The sequence below is a fragment of the Suillus fuscotomentosus genome, assembly GCF_016647785.1.
Source record: "Suillus fuscotomentosus strain FC203 chromosome Unknown F5891scaffold_54, whole genome shotgun sequence".
Classification (NCBI taxonomy): Eukaryota; Fungi; Basidiomycota; class Agaricomycetes; order Boletales; family Suillaceae; genus Suillus; species Suillus fuscotomentosus.
Genome location: NW_024539566.1, coordinates 206,804 through 218,072, shown reverse-complemented (window position 1 = coordinate 218,072; position 11,269 = coordinate 206,804). Strand labels below are relative to the sequence as shown.

General features: G+C 46.7%; 4 protein-coding genes across 4 annotated transcripts; 1 reads left to right on the top strand and 3 right to left on the bottom strand.

The window, feature by feature from the left end:
* Positions 1-1,562: 1,562 nt before the first annotated feature.
* F5891DRAFT_958466 (uncharacterized protein) lies at positions 1,563-2,890 on the bottom strand (the record flags this gene model as incomplete). Its single annotated transcript, XM_041375569.1, has 8 exons — positions 1,563-1,687; positions 1,710-1,824; positions 1,877-2,064; positions 2,115-2,243; positions 2,298-2,373; positions 2,439-2,600; positions 2,655-2,773; positions 2,824-2,890. 8 exons carry the CDS (start codon positions 2,888-2,890, stop codon positions 1,563-1,565), a joined length of 981 nt encoding a protein of 326 aa, XP_041222141.1.
* Positions 2,891-3,394: 504 nt separating this feature from the next.
* Positions 3,395-6,261, top strand: F5891DRAFT_586627 (GMC oxidoreductase-domain-containing protein). The gene is made up of 16 exons (XM_041372374.1): positions 3,395-3,574; positions 3,626-3,877; positions 3,925-4,016; positions 4,077-4,256; positions 4,315-4,325; positions 4,379-4,498; positions 4,558-4,784; positions 4,831-4,920; positions 4,973-5,021; positions 5,075-5,212; positions 5,260-5,323; positions 5,371-5,459; positions 5,515-5,738; positions 5,795-5,814; positions 5,868-5,990; positions 6,040-6,261. Exons 1-16 carry the CDS (start codon positions 3,529-3,531, stop codon positions 6,121-6,123), a joined length of 1,809 nt encoding a protein of 602 aa, XP_041222140.1. The 5' UTR covers positions 3,395-3,528; the 3' UTR covers positions 6,124-6,261.
* Positions 6,262-7,078: 817 nt separating this feature from the next.
* Positions 7,079-8,008, bottom strand: F5891DRAFT_1053092 (uncharacterized protein). The gene is made up of 2 exons (XM_041362564.1): positions 7,871-8,008; positions 7,079-7,813 (listed from the first exon to the last, which is right to left on the bottom strand). The coding sequence occupies exon 2, from the start codon at positions 7,725-7,727 to the stop codon at positions 7,467-7,469; it is 261 nt and encodes an 86-aa protein (XP_041222139.1). The 5' UTR covers positions 7,728-7,813; positions 7,871-8,008; the 3' UTR covers positions 7,079-7,466.
* A 598-nt stretch (positions 8,009-8,606) lies between these two features.
* On the bottom strand, positions 8,607-10,952 carry F5891DRAFT_1053083 (cytochrome P450). The gene is made up of 13 exons (XM_041362563.1): positions 10,908-10,952; positions 10,776-10,844; positions 10,533-10,718; positions 10,379-10,475; positions 10,066-10,328; positions 9,765-10,014; positions 9,590-9,712; positions 9,439-9,541; positions 9,299-9,385; positions 9,217-9,251; positions 9,112-9,158; positions 8,937-9,059; positions 8,607-8,885 (listed from the first exon to the last, which is right to left on the bottom strand). The coding sequence occupies exons 3-13, from the start codon at positions 10,700-10,702 to the stop codon at positions 8,669-8,671; spliced, it is 1,515 nt and encodes a 504-aa protein (XP_041222138.1). The 5' UTR covers positions 10,703-10,718; positions 10,776-10,844; positions 10,908-10,952; the 3' UTR covers positions 8,607-8,668.
* Positions 10,953-11,269: the final 317 nt, after the last annotated feature.

Sequence of the window (11,269 nt, the reverse complement as noted above, 5' to 3'; positions counted from 1 at the left end):
TGAACACGTTTGTGGAGGAAATCCAAGTCTAGATCAGAGACGGGGTCAATTTCCACACTTCATCACCTCATCGATTTCATGATTACCGCTCTGCTGAAACGATTGATTCTTTGCCCACACGGTGCGATTCTGGGCGCTGATGTGCATCTATTATCACGAGGTTGGCGACTATATTGAATACAGACGGAAGTGCGGCGTATACGTATCACGGAGGCCAAACAGACGAGGAACGATTATCTTCCATCGTCCATAGGGGGCTATATTCCAGGGGAAATTGCTGTGTTTCGGAGATAGCGAGAATCCCCACACAAGCATAGGCAGTTGGTAAGTTCCAATCTTGGGTTGCGGAGATTTCAGGCTTATCAATGAACAGCCTAAGTTGACTTTGAAGTTCCTCGTTTAGATCTGTCTCGGTTTGACCTTGGCGCTACTAAACCTATCAACTTTGCGCGAACGACATATCAATTCTACGATGTATTTCTATCTTGCTTGTCTGCAAAAAGCACTGTACCAGCCAGCGGTCGAGTGTCGCCCTGATAACGATTGATCGGATCAGCGTCAATGCACTAGGGCCAGAGGCCATCACCTACATCTGCTACGATGTGATGGGCGCAGTTTCTGTGGCGCATTCTCTCCTTAAATGGTTCAATGCCCCAATCATTAGTGATTTCGGCGGAGAGCCGCGGACGCCGATGACAGTCATGTCTCATCCAAAATGACACTTTCACGGTATGTACGTTAACAAATGCCGGTCCAGCGCAGCAGCAGCTGATAATCATCATCATCATAGCATCACACTGCTCTAATGACAAAAAGAGCTCGATCAAGCGCCGTGGCATGAAAGGATATCACAAGATCTTCAGCGGCTCTCATGAAGCGCCGATACCGTGATTCAGTTCGTTATGATGGTCATGCGTTCAAGTCTAGAACGTTCAGGAATTCTATACTGGTAAGTATCGTATTTGGATCCGTCCGTCTCATGTTTATCGAGCTAGGGTACTTACATTTTGGGGTGCATTGGTCTACAACATCACACGAAGGGCATCAAGGTGGCAATCCTGCTGTTGATACTGAGTACCGTGGTTAGTCTCTCGCCTTTTACATATTTCTTCACATGCTCAAGTCTCCCAAGCGTATAGTCGTAGACATCATCGTATCGAACAGGGTATGGTTATCCTGGACACTTACCCTGACATGTTCGCAGGGAGGCCACCGAACCATTTATCAGCAAATCAATAGGAATCAACTGTCGCAGATGCGACTTTGAAATGCTAACTTCATTAGGGATATGTACAATACGTACGGAGATTGTGTAATATATAAACCATTATCATAACTCACGTCCAAGAAAGAAAGGAAAGGGTAATTCGAGATCGCTATCAGCCTCGCCACTGCTCGAGTGTTGCCAAAAACGGGAGGCTTCACCAGTACGAAAAGCCTCCTGGTGTATCTCCGCAAAGGTATGCGACCGTGATCGCCCGCGTGAGTGTTTCATGTGTGTCGTAATTGAACGAATCAAGATTTATATTCGTTTTCGGGGCATAAGCGGTTGGAGTTATCGATTACACGTCGTAAGGTGGAGATGTTCCTTTCATAGAATCCTTGCTTGACGATGGTCGCTCCTGATGTGTGAACTTGGATACATGGACCTGTAGAGGCCTCATAGCATATTGTTGTTGTGCGCGTTCTTGTTCTGCCTCGCTGGTCACCTGGTCGTCTAGGAATACTGATGCTCGTCTGCGTCGACACATAACTGTGCTGTTTTTTGTTAAGTGCGATGCGAATAAGCACCATGTAGAAGGCAATCGACATGATCGGCATGGCCTAGTCGCTCGAGTTCAATGGATTTCGATAAAAGTGTCAACGGCCGACTCACCATGTCTACGACAGCATCCTGTCCATTGTTTCCGGAGACAAACAGTATTAATGCAGTCAACAACGCTGCAGAGTACAGAATAGCGGCATCCACGAGCACACGCACTATCGGCATCACAGTGTTCCTCGACGTATTGTGAACCCCAGAGACACCACGTTGGATAATCCAGATGCGATATGCCAATAATCCTGCACATACATTCATGGCTCGATGTCGCACTCATGCAGAGATTACTTACCTGAACTCAGCAAGTTGGTTGCAATTGTCGAGGCAAAAAATGCTGTGACCCATTGTGCAAGTGCTTTGACGAAGATCCCATCACCAGTACTGGCTTGCGAGACACTGTAAATTGCAATGAGACCAGTTACTTTGAGGCAATGTCAGAACATATGATGAGCCAGCAAGTATGATCGTGACGAACCTGCAACACTGCACCACAGAATGATTGGTAGGACGACAATCCAAACAGATTGCCAAACAACATAGCAACGATAAATCTTTTTACGAGCACAAGCACTTCTGTAAGCAGGGTTTTAAACTAGGAATCAAATTACGAACTTACCACCACACCGTCAGCTAGGAGAGTTTGCATCACATAGAACAAATGTTTTATCACATAAGTCTTCTGTGAAACATCTGCAAAATATTCTGATGGTCCGTCTGGGTACTCATAGCGATTTGTCACTAGTCCATCTTCAACTCGAACAATATTCACAACCATATGCTTCAGAGAAGGTCAATAAACAACATCAAATATAAGATGCGAGAGGCTACTAACAGCAGTACTCAGTATTAGCAGCAGAACTGCCACGATGAGAATTGGGAGATTAATATCTTGTTTGTGACGTTTGTAGGTCAAAGACCAAATGGTACCGATGAACAAGAGTATCGAAAGGCCTGTGTAAAACCAATATTAGCTTAGACAAGATCTGAATTGCAATGCTCACCATATAGGATGCCTTCCAGCACTGTCGACATTAAAGCTCCTGCATCCAATGGTATACCTGATGCCATGGTGGAGAAGACTGTGAGATGCAAGGGGAACGTGCGACTCGAAAAGCATGGATATCCTCTTATGTATCATTACATACAAAAACAGACTGGAGTTGTACATATGTATGCATTGCTTCGAGGCAACGTTGGCCAGGTGTTATTTGGTGCACATGACTAGCATGTATAGCCCGTTTTCGATGCAGTGCAGATACTGTGACAACGTGGGATGGGATGTTTCTATTTCAAAACAACGTAAACTTGCTTGGAGTGAATATAGTACTGCGGACCTACTAAGTGGACAATTTAGGACATGAAACACACCTGTTTGCTTCGAGCTGTGCGATGTACCACAAAAGTGGAATCACGAAATGGAAGTTCATCACCAATAGACCGTAACTGAAGGTCCTCTCCTGGTGCCCATCAAACCATATTACAGATTGAGACTAGCACTTCTGATACGACGAGATGTTATGAATGTCATGAGGCAGATTCATCATCGCACGGTCCTCAGAGCCGATGATGGTGACAAACTTTGTCCAAACAAATGTAGGGTAAACACCGAATGACCTCGAAATCGAAACACAATTGTTGGGCAGCCATCATCTGATGAGCAAGTGCATATAAGATGGAGACACTGACGAGCAATCTACAAAGATCAAATGTCTCCTCCATCCCCAACAGAGTTCGATATTATCTTTGCTGGAGGTCAGTATTACATAACATCTTTGTTGTAATTTAATCTCGCGTTTTGTGCAGGTGGTGCCACAGCATGTGTCGTTGCAGGTCGCCTAGCTGCATGTGATTCCTCGCTAAAGATTCTGATTCTCGAAGCTGGTGAACACACCCTAGACAAACCTGCTCATGTTCAACTTTACCAGTACCCATTCCATCTGGCCCCAACAACCACAACACTCACATTCAACTTCGGAAATCCCTCTCCACATCTCAATGGACGTACTTTGGTTGTTCCATCTGGTCGTTCAGTAGGTGGAGCATCAACTATCAATTGTTTGTACAATTTTTGCCGAAATGAACAGGTGCTGATATATAGATAGTTGGGGCATACACTCGTGCACCTGTCTCAGATTATGATGATTGGGCAGTTGAAGGTTGGGAATCGAAGAATTTGATCCCTCTCATGAAGAAGGTCCTCTTTTGCTCGAGCTAATTATATATTTGTCATGCTGACTCGCACTGCATTTCGTAGTTTGAGACATACCAGGTGCAGCCCGGTTGTTCAACTCATGGGTATACAGGACCTGTCAAGGTGTCCCCTGGTGGGCATAAACTAGCCATCAGTGAAGAGTTTGTTCGTGTTGGTATGACCTATCACAAGAGGCCATATTCCGAAGACACCAATGATTTAAAAACATGTAATACATACAGTGTGAGTTTTCTATTTTACTTCCATTCCTGCAGCCACTGATTAAAGTTGTACCACACAGCCATGGGCGAAGTGAGCATATTTCTCGTAGCTTCAAATTGTGGCTTGAATTCATGTGTAAAAAGGTACATCGATAGCACCACCGGAAGGCGTTCCGACGCAGCACACTGCTATGTCTACAACCAAGCTCAGAATCCGAACTTACAAATATGGGTTGGCAAGCGCGTGACACGCATTATTTTCGAGTGAGTGGTTTGTGCCCTCGCATCTGTCACCAACTCTTGACACCCTTTCCAAACCACAGGGACAAACGTGCTGTAGGTGTCGAGTTTACCAATGACCCTGTGTCTTGCCCAGGTGCAGACCAGTCATTAAGTACTGTGAAAGCTTCAAAGCTCGTCGTCGTATCTGCTGGAGCATTTGGTTCCCCAGCCATTCTCGAGAGGTCTGGTATTGGCGCCGAGGCAGTGCTCAAACGATGCGACATCAAACCACTTGTTAACCTGCCGGGTGTTGGGGAAAATTACACAGGTAAGATATCATCAATATATCAATGGTCTTGACTTATGGGTATCAGATCATGATGCTGTTTTGGTTCCATACTTGGCTGCTGACGAGGCAATCACCATGGACCCCCTCTGGCGCGGGGAGGAGAATGCTACAAAAGGTGAGCATGACTTCATAATGTTCTCGGCGCCTTTCAAAACAGCCAACTATAGATGCCCTCGCACAATGGACCGCTAATGGAACATCACTCATTGCTTCGAAGTGAGTCAGATTACTAATTATCATTACTTGATACGTACTGATTCATATCTCAGTGGTGTCGATGCGAAAATCAAGTGGCGTCCTGATGCCGAGGAGCTGAAAGCCATGGGTCCAGCCTTCCACCAACGATGGAACGGGTTCTTCCGAGACCACCCGGACAAGTGTGTTGCAATATTTACCTTGGTCGCGGGGTGCGTGTTTATTTCGTCGCCCTGATATGAAAGCTCACGATGACTAGATACCTTGGACCGCTTGTTGGTACCCTTCCTCCCCGCAACTACATGACGGCTGCCTACTTCACAGTAATTCTCTTTCCTTGTCCCGTGGATTTTGCTGAATTTTTCGACAGCTTTACCCCGCATCTGCTGGAAGCGTGCATATCAAAGTGGACGAAAACGGTGAAGAGGCGCTCGATTTCACGACGGGGTTTTTGGAAGAGTGAGTCGGCACATTTCATTATAGGGCCATTGCATGACTGATCATTATTCATCAGTCCATCCGATATCGTACCAATCAACTTTGCATACAAGAAGATGCGCGAGATCTACCGAAGGTTGCCTTCCTACCGAGGCGAAGTCGCTGTAGGCCATCCTAAATTCCCAGAGGGGAGCGCTGCGGCTTGCGGAGAAGCGTCTGGGCCAGTCGACCTAAATGCACCTGACATTATCTACACTGCCGAAGATGACGAGGCCATTGAAAATTATCATCGTGACTGCGGTATGTATTAGCTTTTGCATTTCCGTCGTTCCGGTTACTTATGGATTGAATCGTAGTGCAAACGACTTGGCACTCGGTGAGTACAGCTAAGATGACTTGAAATGGGGTTTTTGATTCTTTTGCATGCAGCTCGGTACCTGTGCCATGAAACCGCGGGCGGAACAAGGAGTCGTTGATGCTCGGCTAAACGTGTACGGCGTCACAAACCTTAAGGTTGCTGATATGTCTATTGTGCCAAAGAATGTCGGCACGGTGAGTACCCAACCAGATTACGCCGCCTTTGGTCTAACTATCTCCCAAGAACACGTATTCGACGGCGCTCCTCATTGGAGAGAAGGCTGCGATGATCATTGCTGAAGAATTGGGACTCGATTATAACGTCTAGCTCTGAACATTGTCGGCGGAAGATAGCGCAAGGACTATACTAAGAAGAATCAAATGATCCAGATGACAGGAATACCCTTGGACGTTACATCCTTAATCTTGTGTTGACGGCGAACAGTTAGTCCTGAAAAATGCATTGAATCAACAAAGCAAAGCTGCAACAGGGTGGGAACCTACTAGTCTTCGACGTAAGGAGACGTATGGACGTTCTCTTGACTTGGAGAGGTCGACCGGTAAGAAATCTAGAGTCCCGACGACGTCCTCGTATCTCGGAATTCAGATGGCGTCTTTGCGCATGCCCAACAGCCTTTCTTCAATGACAAACGGTGTTTCGTGCTCCTGTCTACTTTTCTCTGCACGCACTCCATCTGACTTGACAGCCTGAGTTTCGCTGCAGATGGTGCTACCGTTCATCGAACTGATCACGTCGCTCGCTGAAGAGACGAACATATCGAATAATGCTGCAAGAAATGTCGAATATCACACCATAGTGAGGACAGATAACACTCGCAAGTCCCAACAGTGTTGATGTAGCGTTGCATCAGTGTTCTGCCGGTCAGTGTACGTTTATCAAAGTTAACGTACGTTCAGCCGCGAACTTTCCCATGAATGCAAGTGAACTGAACTCGTGCAGTGCCAGATGTCCTGCTTGAATATTAGATAATCATATCTGATTGGACGATGAAGCAGGTTCAAAGTGCCGCAGTACACGGTGCGTCAACAATCGCAGAATGGATAGTACTCGACTACTACTACTATAACATCTGGTAGCACTGCTCATTTATCTACTCGTCAAGAACATCATCAACTTGAGGAAAGTCTGGATCATCAATTCCCTCGGCATCTAAGTCAAGAAGCTCATATAACTCAAGCTCAGCATCCAAACCTCGAATAGCGACTTTATAAAAAGATCCCAACTATTCCTCCGCACGAGAATAGTCGAGTAAGTCACTGATAGCAATGCGGGAGAATGAACCACCGGCACCGGCAGCACCAATGGGGACTGAGTGCATTGATTCTGTGGTGGAAATCTCCTTCTCCTCCTGAACAGCTCGGATAAGGTCTGCTGCAACATCACTTATCCCTCGCCTCTCGAAAGCGAGGCTGGGTGGCTCCCGTTCGCTGCTTTCTCCTGATAGATTGTCGCCAACTGCATGAACTACTTGAGTAGGCTCTGCTTTGTCAGTGGCCTCGGTGTCACAGTACCGGCGTTGAAGCCACTTCTTGACCACATCGTTGCGTACATGCTCTTCGTGAACATACATCTTGAGTTCTGCCAGAAGGGTGAGTGTCTCAGTTGCGTTGGGGATCATTCGGGCCACTAGCCCAAACTAGTACATTAAGTTAGTAACAGAAAGCTATAAAACAAACTTGCGTACGAGTGCCTGCTATTGCCACTTCGTCCCTTGGTGCATCTCGCTGGCCCAAGTGTACCTGCTGCTCATCCATTGCCTGCTCATGCGCAACACGTTGCTCATAGAGCCTTGCACACACTACCTTTGCCTTTCCACTGACCATCGAAGCTGGGTCTTTGACAGCATAACCTGGGTGCTCCACGAAGTGATCCCACCACCATCCTTGGTTTGATCTCTTGCCGATCTTCATGGTGTGTCAAAAGTCGGGAGTCCATCTTCGAGTTCTAAGCCTTAAAACGTACCCTTGAACCGAACACACGAAAACCATGCGTTTATGTGAGTAATGATATGTGAAGCGGCACGAGGATAATCAAAGATTCTAGCATTGACCAGATATAGTATAGTTCGTTACAGTAGGACCAGGAAACTCCTGAAAGTCGTGTTCAGATGAACGTCGACGAAGTTCGCCAGCTTTCCCACGCAATCCGGTCAATGACCGTGAACTTGGTTCACTGACCGGCAGAACACTGCGTTGCATAGTTATAATGACCTTATCACATGTTGAGAACTGGTGTTTGAATGACGAGCGAACATCAGCCGGCGTGTTCATCATTACTATGCAATAAGTGGGCGTATAGACAATTCGCAATATGCAATGGGGAAGTAGGGAGGAGGGCCGTAGGAAGGTAGGTCAATGTCACGGGTGGGCCTGTCCGACTGGACGTAGGAGCACGATAAGCAAGGTCGTACCCCAGATACATTGTAAAGATGACAGGGATATTTTAGGAACGAATTCCTCGTGCGAGTTGATCATCAGATCGTTCCTGGAGAGCCTTCTTTGCATGTTTTCCATAAGCACAGCGTGTTCCAGAAGCCTCGGCGTTTACAAGCATCCGTTCCAAGAAGGCAGAATTAAAGATGTTGGGTCCATTGAGGGTGTGGCCTACTCAGAAGTCAGTTATTGCCTCTCGAACATCTGGTGGAATTAGTGAGACAATGCCAAGGAACTTGCGGCAATATCTTATGAAGCCTTTGCAGGCGCATATATCCCGGCTCACGTACAATGACGATACCCCGTCATACGAAATAGGGAGTGGGGGCACAAAAGGCTTCAGGGTGCGGCCGTTCGTTCGGATCATCACAATAAATAGAGTGAACAAACAGAAGGACGGACTAACGAGTATTACATCTTCAATACATACTTTCGTCCGCCATCATCTCCCTCAACCTCTCGACTTCGATTCGTGGAATGACGTCAATCTCAAATGGCGCTATATGAGAAACAACACTGTCACTAGCCTTCGTGTTGATCGGAGCGTCAGGTCGTTGATCGAAGCGGAATGACCAGAAGATAAGTGCGAGGGCGATGTACATTGAATTCTCTGCGAGATGCCTGCCGGGACACACCCTTTTCAAAGACAAGTGAGCTTCGTTAACTCCTGATAAAAAAACAACTTACCGTCTGCCAAAACCAAAGGTGAAAGACTTCATATCTTCCTTGAGGCGGCCTTCGGAATCAAGCCAGCGCTGAGGATCGAATTTTTCGGGATCTGGGAAGGCAATTGGATCGCGACAGATTGCCCTGACAAGTTCAGTTAATAAAGGACATACGGCATGAGGAAGTAAAACCTTACCAATGGCATCCGTAGACCATTGCGCCCTCAGGGATACAATGGCCTTGCTGATCGCACGTATAGTTATGTTAATATAATGACCTGGCATCAATCCAAGAAACCAACCCAAATAATATCCTGAGTTGCGCGGTGAGGGAATCCTGAGAAACATGTCAGTGTGTAGGGGCGCAGCGAATTCACGGCTTACCTATGGGAATAACAGGTCTCCATCTCAAAGCTTCCAACAGAAACGCGCGCAATTGAGGAAGCAAGCTCGAGTCCTCAAATGTTGGTGCTATCACCAAAAATTAGCCGAGAACTTCGGAAAAAAAATATTATTAGTCTTGCCTCTGTCTGATCCGACGACCATATCGAGCTCTTCATGCAGCTTTGCCTGAGCCAGAGGGTGGCACGCCGCAGCCATAATAGCAGTGGTAATTCCCGCAAAGGTCTGGACTCAGTCCATTAGTAAGTTCAGAGATGAAATGGTATCACTTGCTGTATCAGCTCCTGCACCAAAGAGCGTTCCAGCGAGATATCCCATCTCATCCATCGCAAGCTGATGATCTTCGGTGTTTTCCAACAGTGTCCTGGTGAAAGAGGGCCCCGCTTTGTTTTGTTCCTAAGTACAACACAAATGAAATATGTTCATAAAAAGAAAAAAAAGTCCTCACTATTTCGCTCTGGACGCGCAGTAACTGATGTCTGTATAGACTTAGTTCTTCGTTATGCCACTCAGTAAGTTGCTTTCCGTAACCAGGCAAGTAGCGCAAAAGAGGCACACGGTCGACAAGATAAGCTCCCGGGCGCATCACGAGATCAAAATGATGGAGGACTTTGTAGATACGGACAACTTCGGGATCAGTGTAGGCAGTCGGTGTAGACTTCCCATAAGTGACGCGAAGAATGACCGATGCTGAAAACCTTGAGGTAACGTCTGCACAAGGATCACAAGAGGACTTGGTGAGGACATACCCTGCTGCATGCTTCTGGTGACTCTGAGGGTCATCCAGAATGTCCAATATAAATTTCCTTGCATTATCGTGCTGCATATCTTTGTATGCCTCTGCTGCCTTGGGCTGGAGATGGGTATGAATTGCTTTGCGGAGACGCCGAAAGCGTTCTCCGGAGCGAGCCATGAGGATACGCATCCCATTTGAGAGCATCTCTCCCGCAGCGATAGACGGAGGACGATCTACAAGGGATCTACCTTCTATCTCCATGATGGTTGTGGCTGCCTGTTGAACCGCTCAATGTTCGAGTAAATTCAAGTATATACAAATCTTACCTCAACGCTGCCGATGACAATGATCACTTGACTGCCTTGTCGGAGCGATACCACAGGCCCATACTCCCGAACGAGGTTGGTCAGCTCACGAGCAATGCTGAATGGGCAGTTTACATCAATTTTACATGTTAAGGATGACGTTTTCAAAACCCACTTGACAGAAGGCAAAGCGTTGCTCCAGAACCAACGGGCGGGGGGTCCAGGTGGAAATGGCAGGGCGTTCTTGCCATTCGTCAATGAAGATTTCTTATACAGCAGGGCGAGCACCGCTGCGAATGCGACAACACCAGCAGCATAATCGGTCGTGATGAGGGTTCCTAGCATTATGGGTCGGAAATTCCTGGAATGAGAGTAGTGAAAATTCAGTAGGTTTCATCACACCTGCCGGTCACCTAACCTCAAAATATATGGCTATGATGCGCAGCATGCCGATGGGAAGAAATATCTGATGCGAGTACTACAAATGCTATTGTAGTCATTCTACGGCATCGTGCCCACTATTTACTATTAGAACCAAATTAGAACTGACCTGGACGCGATGACCCCGGATCTTTTGGAATTTGAATTATTGATAGCAGCATTACAGGGTAGGGTCAAGGTTACGTCCCAGGACGGGTTTCCGTACATAGATGGTATGACATGGAGTAAGTGAAAAGGAGACAGATGATAATTCTAAGGACTAGGAATGAGGAATTGAGGCAAACTTGTCAATCGAGCCGACTGCAAGATAATAGACGCAGATGTAATGCATATAGATGCGGTGAAAACAGGGGTGGTATGACATTGAGAATCTACACTTGTTGTGGCTGCACAAAGACTTATACGAGTTCGAAGGGAAATGATGGGACCAAAACACAAATAGGTACGAGTATCCAAGTGAGTGGCTGAAAA

Excerpts from the sequence above, each read along its gene's own strand:
- F5891DRAFT_586627 (XM_041372374.1), top strand. The coding sequence starts at position 3,529 with ATGTCTCCTCCATCCCCAACAGAGTTCGATATTATCTTTGCTGGAG. Across the intron at positions 3,575-3,625 it reads CGATATTATCTTTGCTGGAG|GTGGTGCCACAGCATGTGTC; the intron begins GTCAGTATTACA and ends CGTTTTGTGCAG. Across the intron at positions 3,878-3,924 it reads TGGAGCATCAACTATCAATT|TTGGGGCATACACTCGTGCA; the intron begins GTTTGTACAATT and ends ATATATAGATAG.
- F5891DRAFT_1053092 (XM_041362564.1), bottom strand. The coding sequence starts at position 7,727 with ATGAAGATCGGCAAGAGATCAAACCAAGGATGGTGGTGGGATCACTTC.
- F5891DRAFT_1053083 (XM_041362563.1), bottom strand. The coding sequence starts at position 10,702 with ATGCTAGGAACCCTCATCACGACCGATTATGCTGCTGGTGTTGTCGCA. Across the intron at positions 10,329-10,378 it reads TTGTCATCGGCAGCGTTGAG|GCAGCCACAACCATCATGGA; the intron begins GTAAGATTTGTA and ends GCGGTTCAACAG. Across the intron at positions 9,542-9,589 it reads TTGGTGCAGGAGCTGATACA|ACCTTTGCGGGAATTACCAC; the intron begins GCAAGTGATACC and ends GACTGAGTCCAG.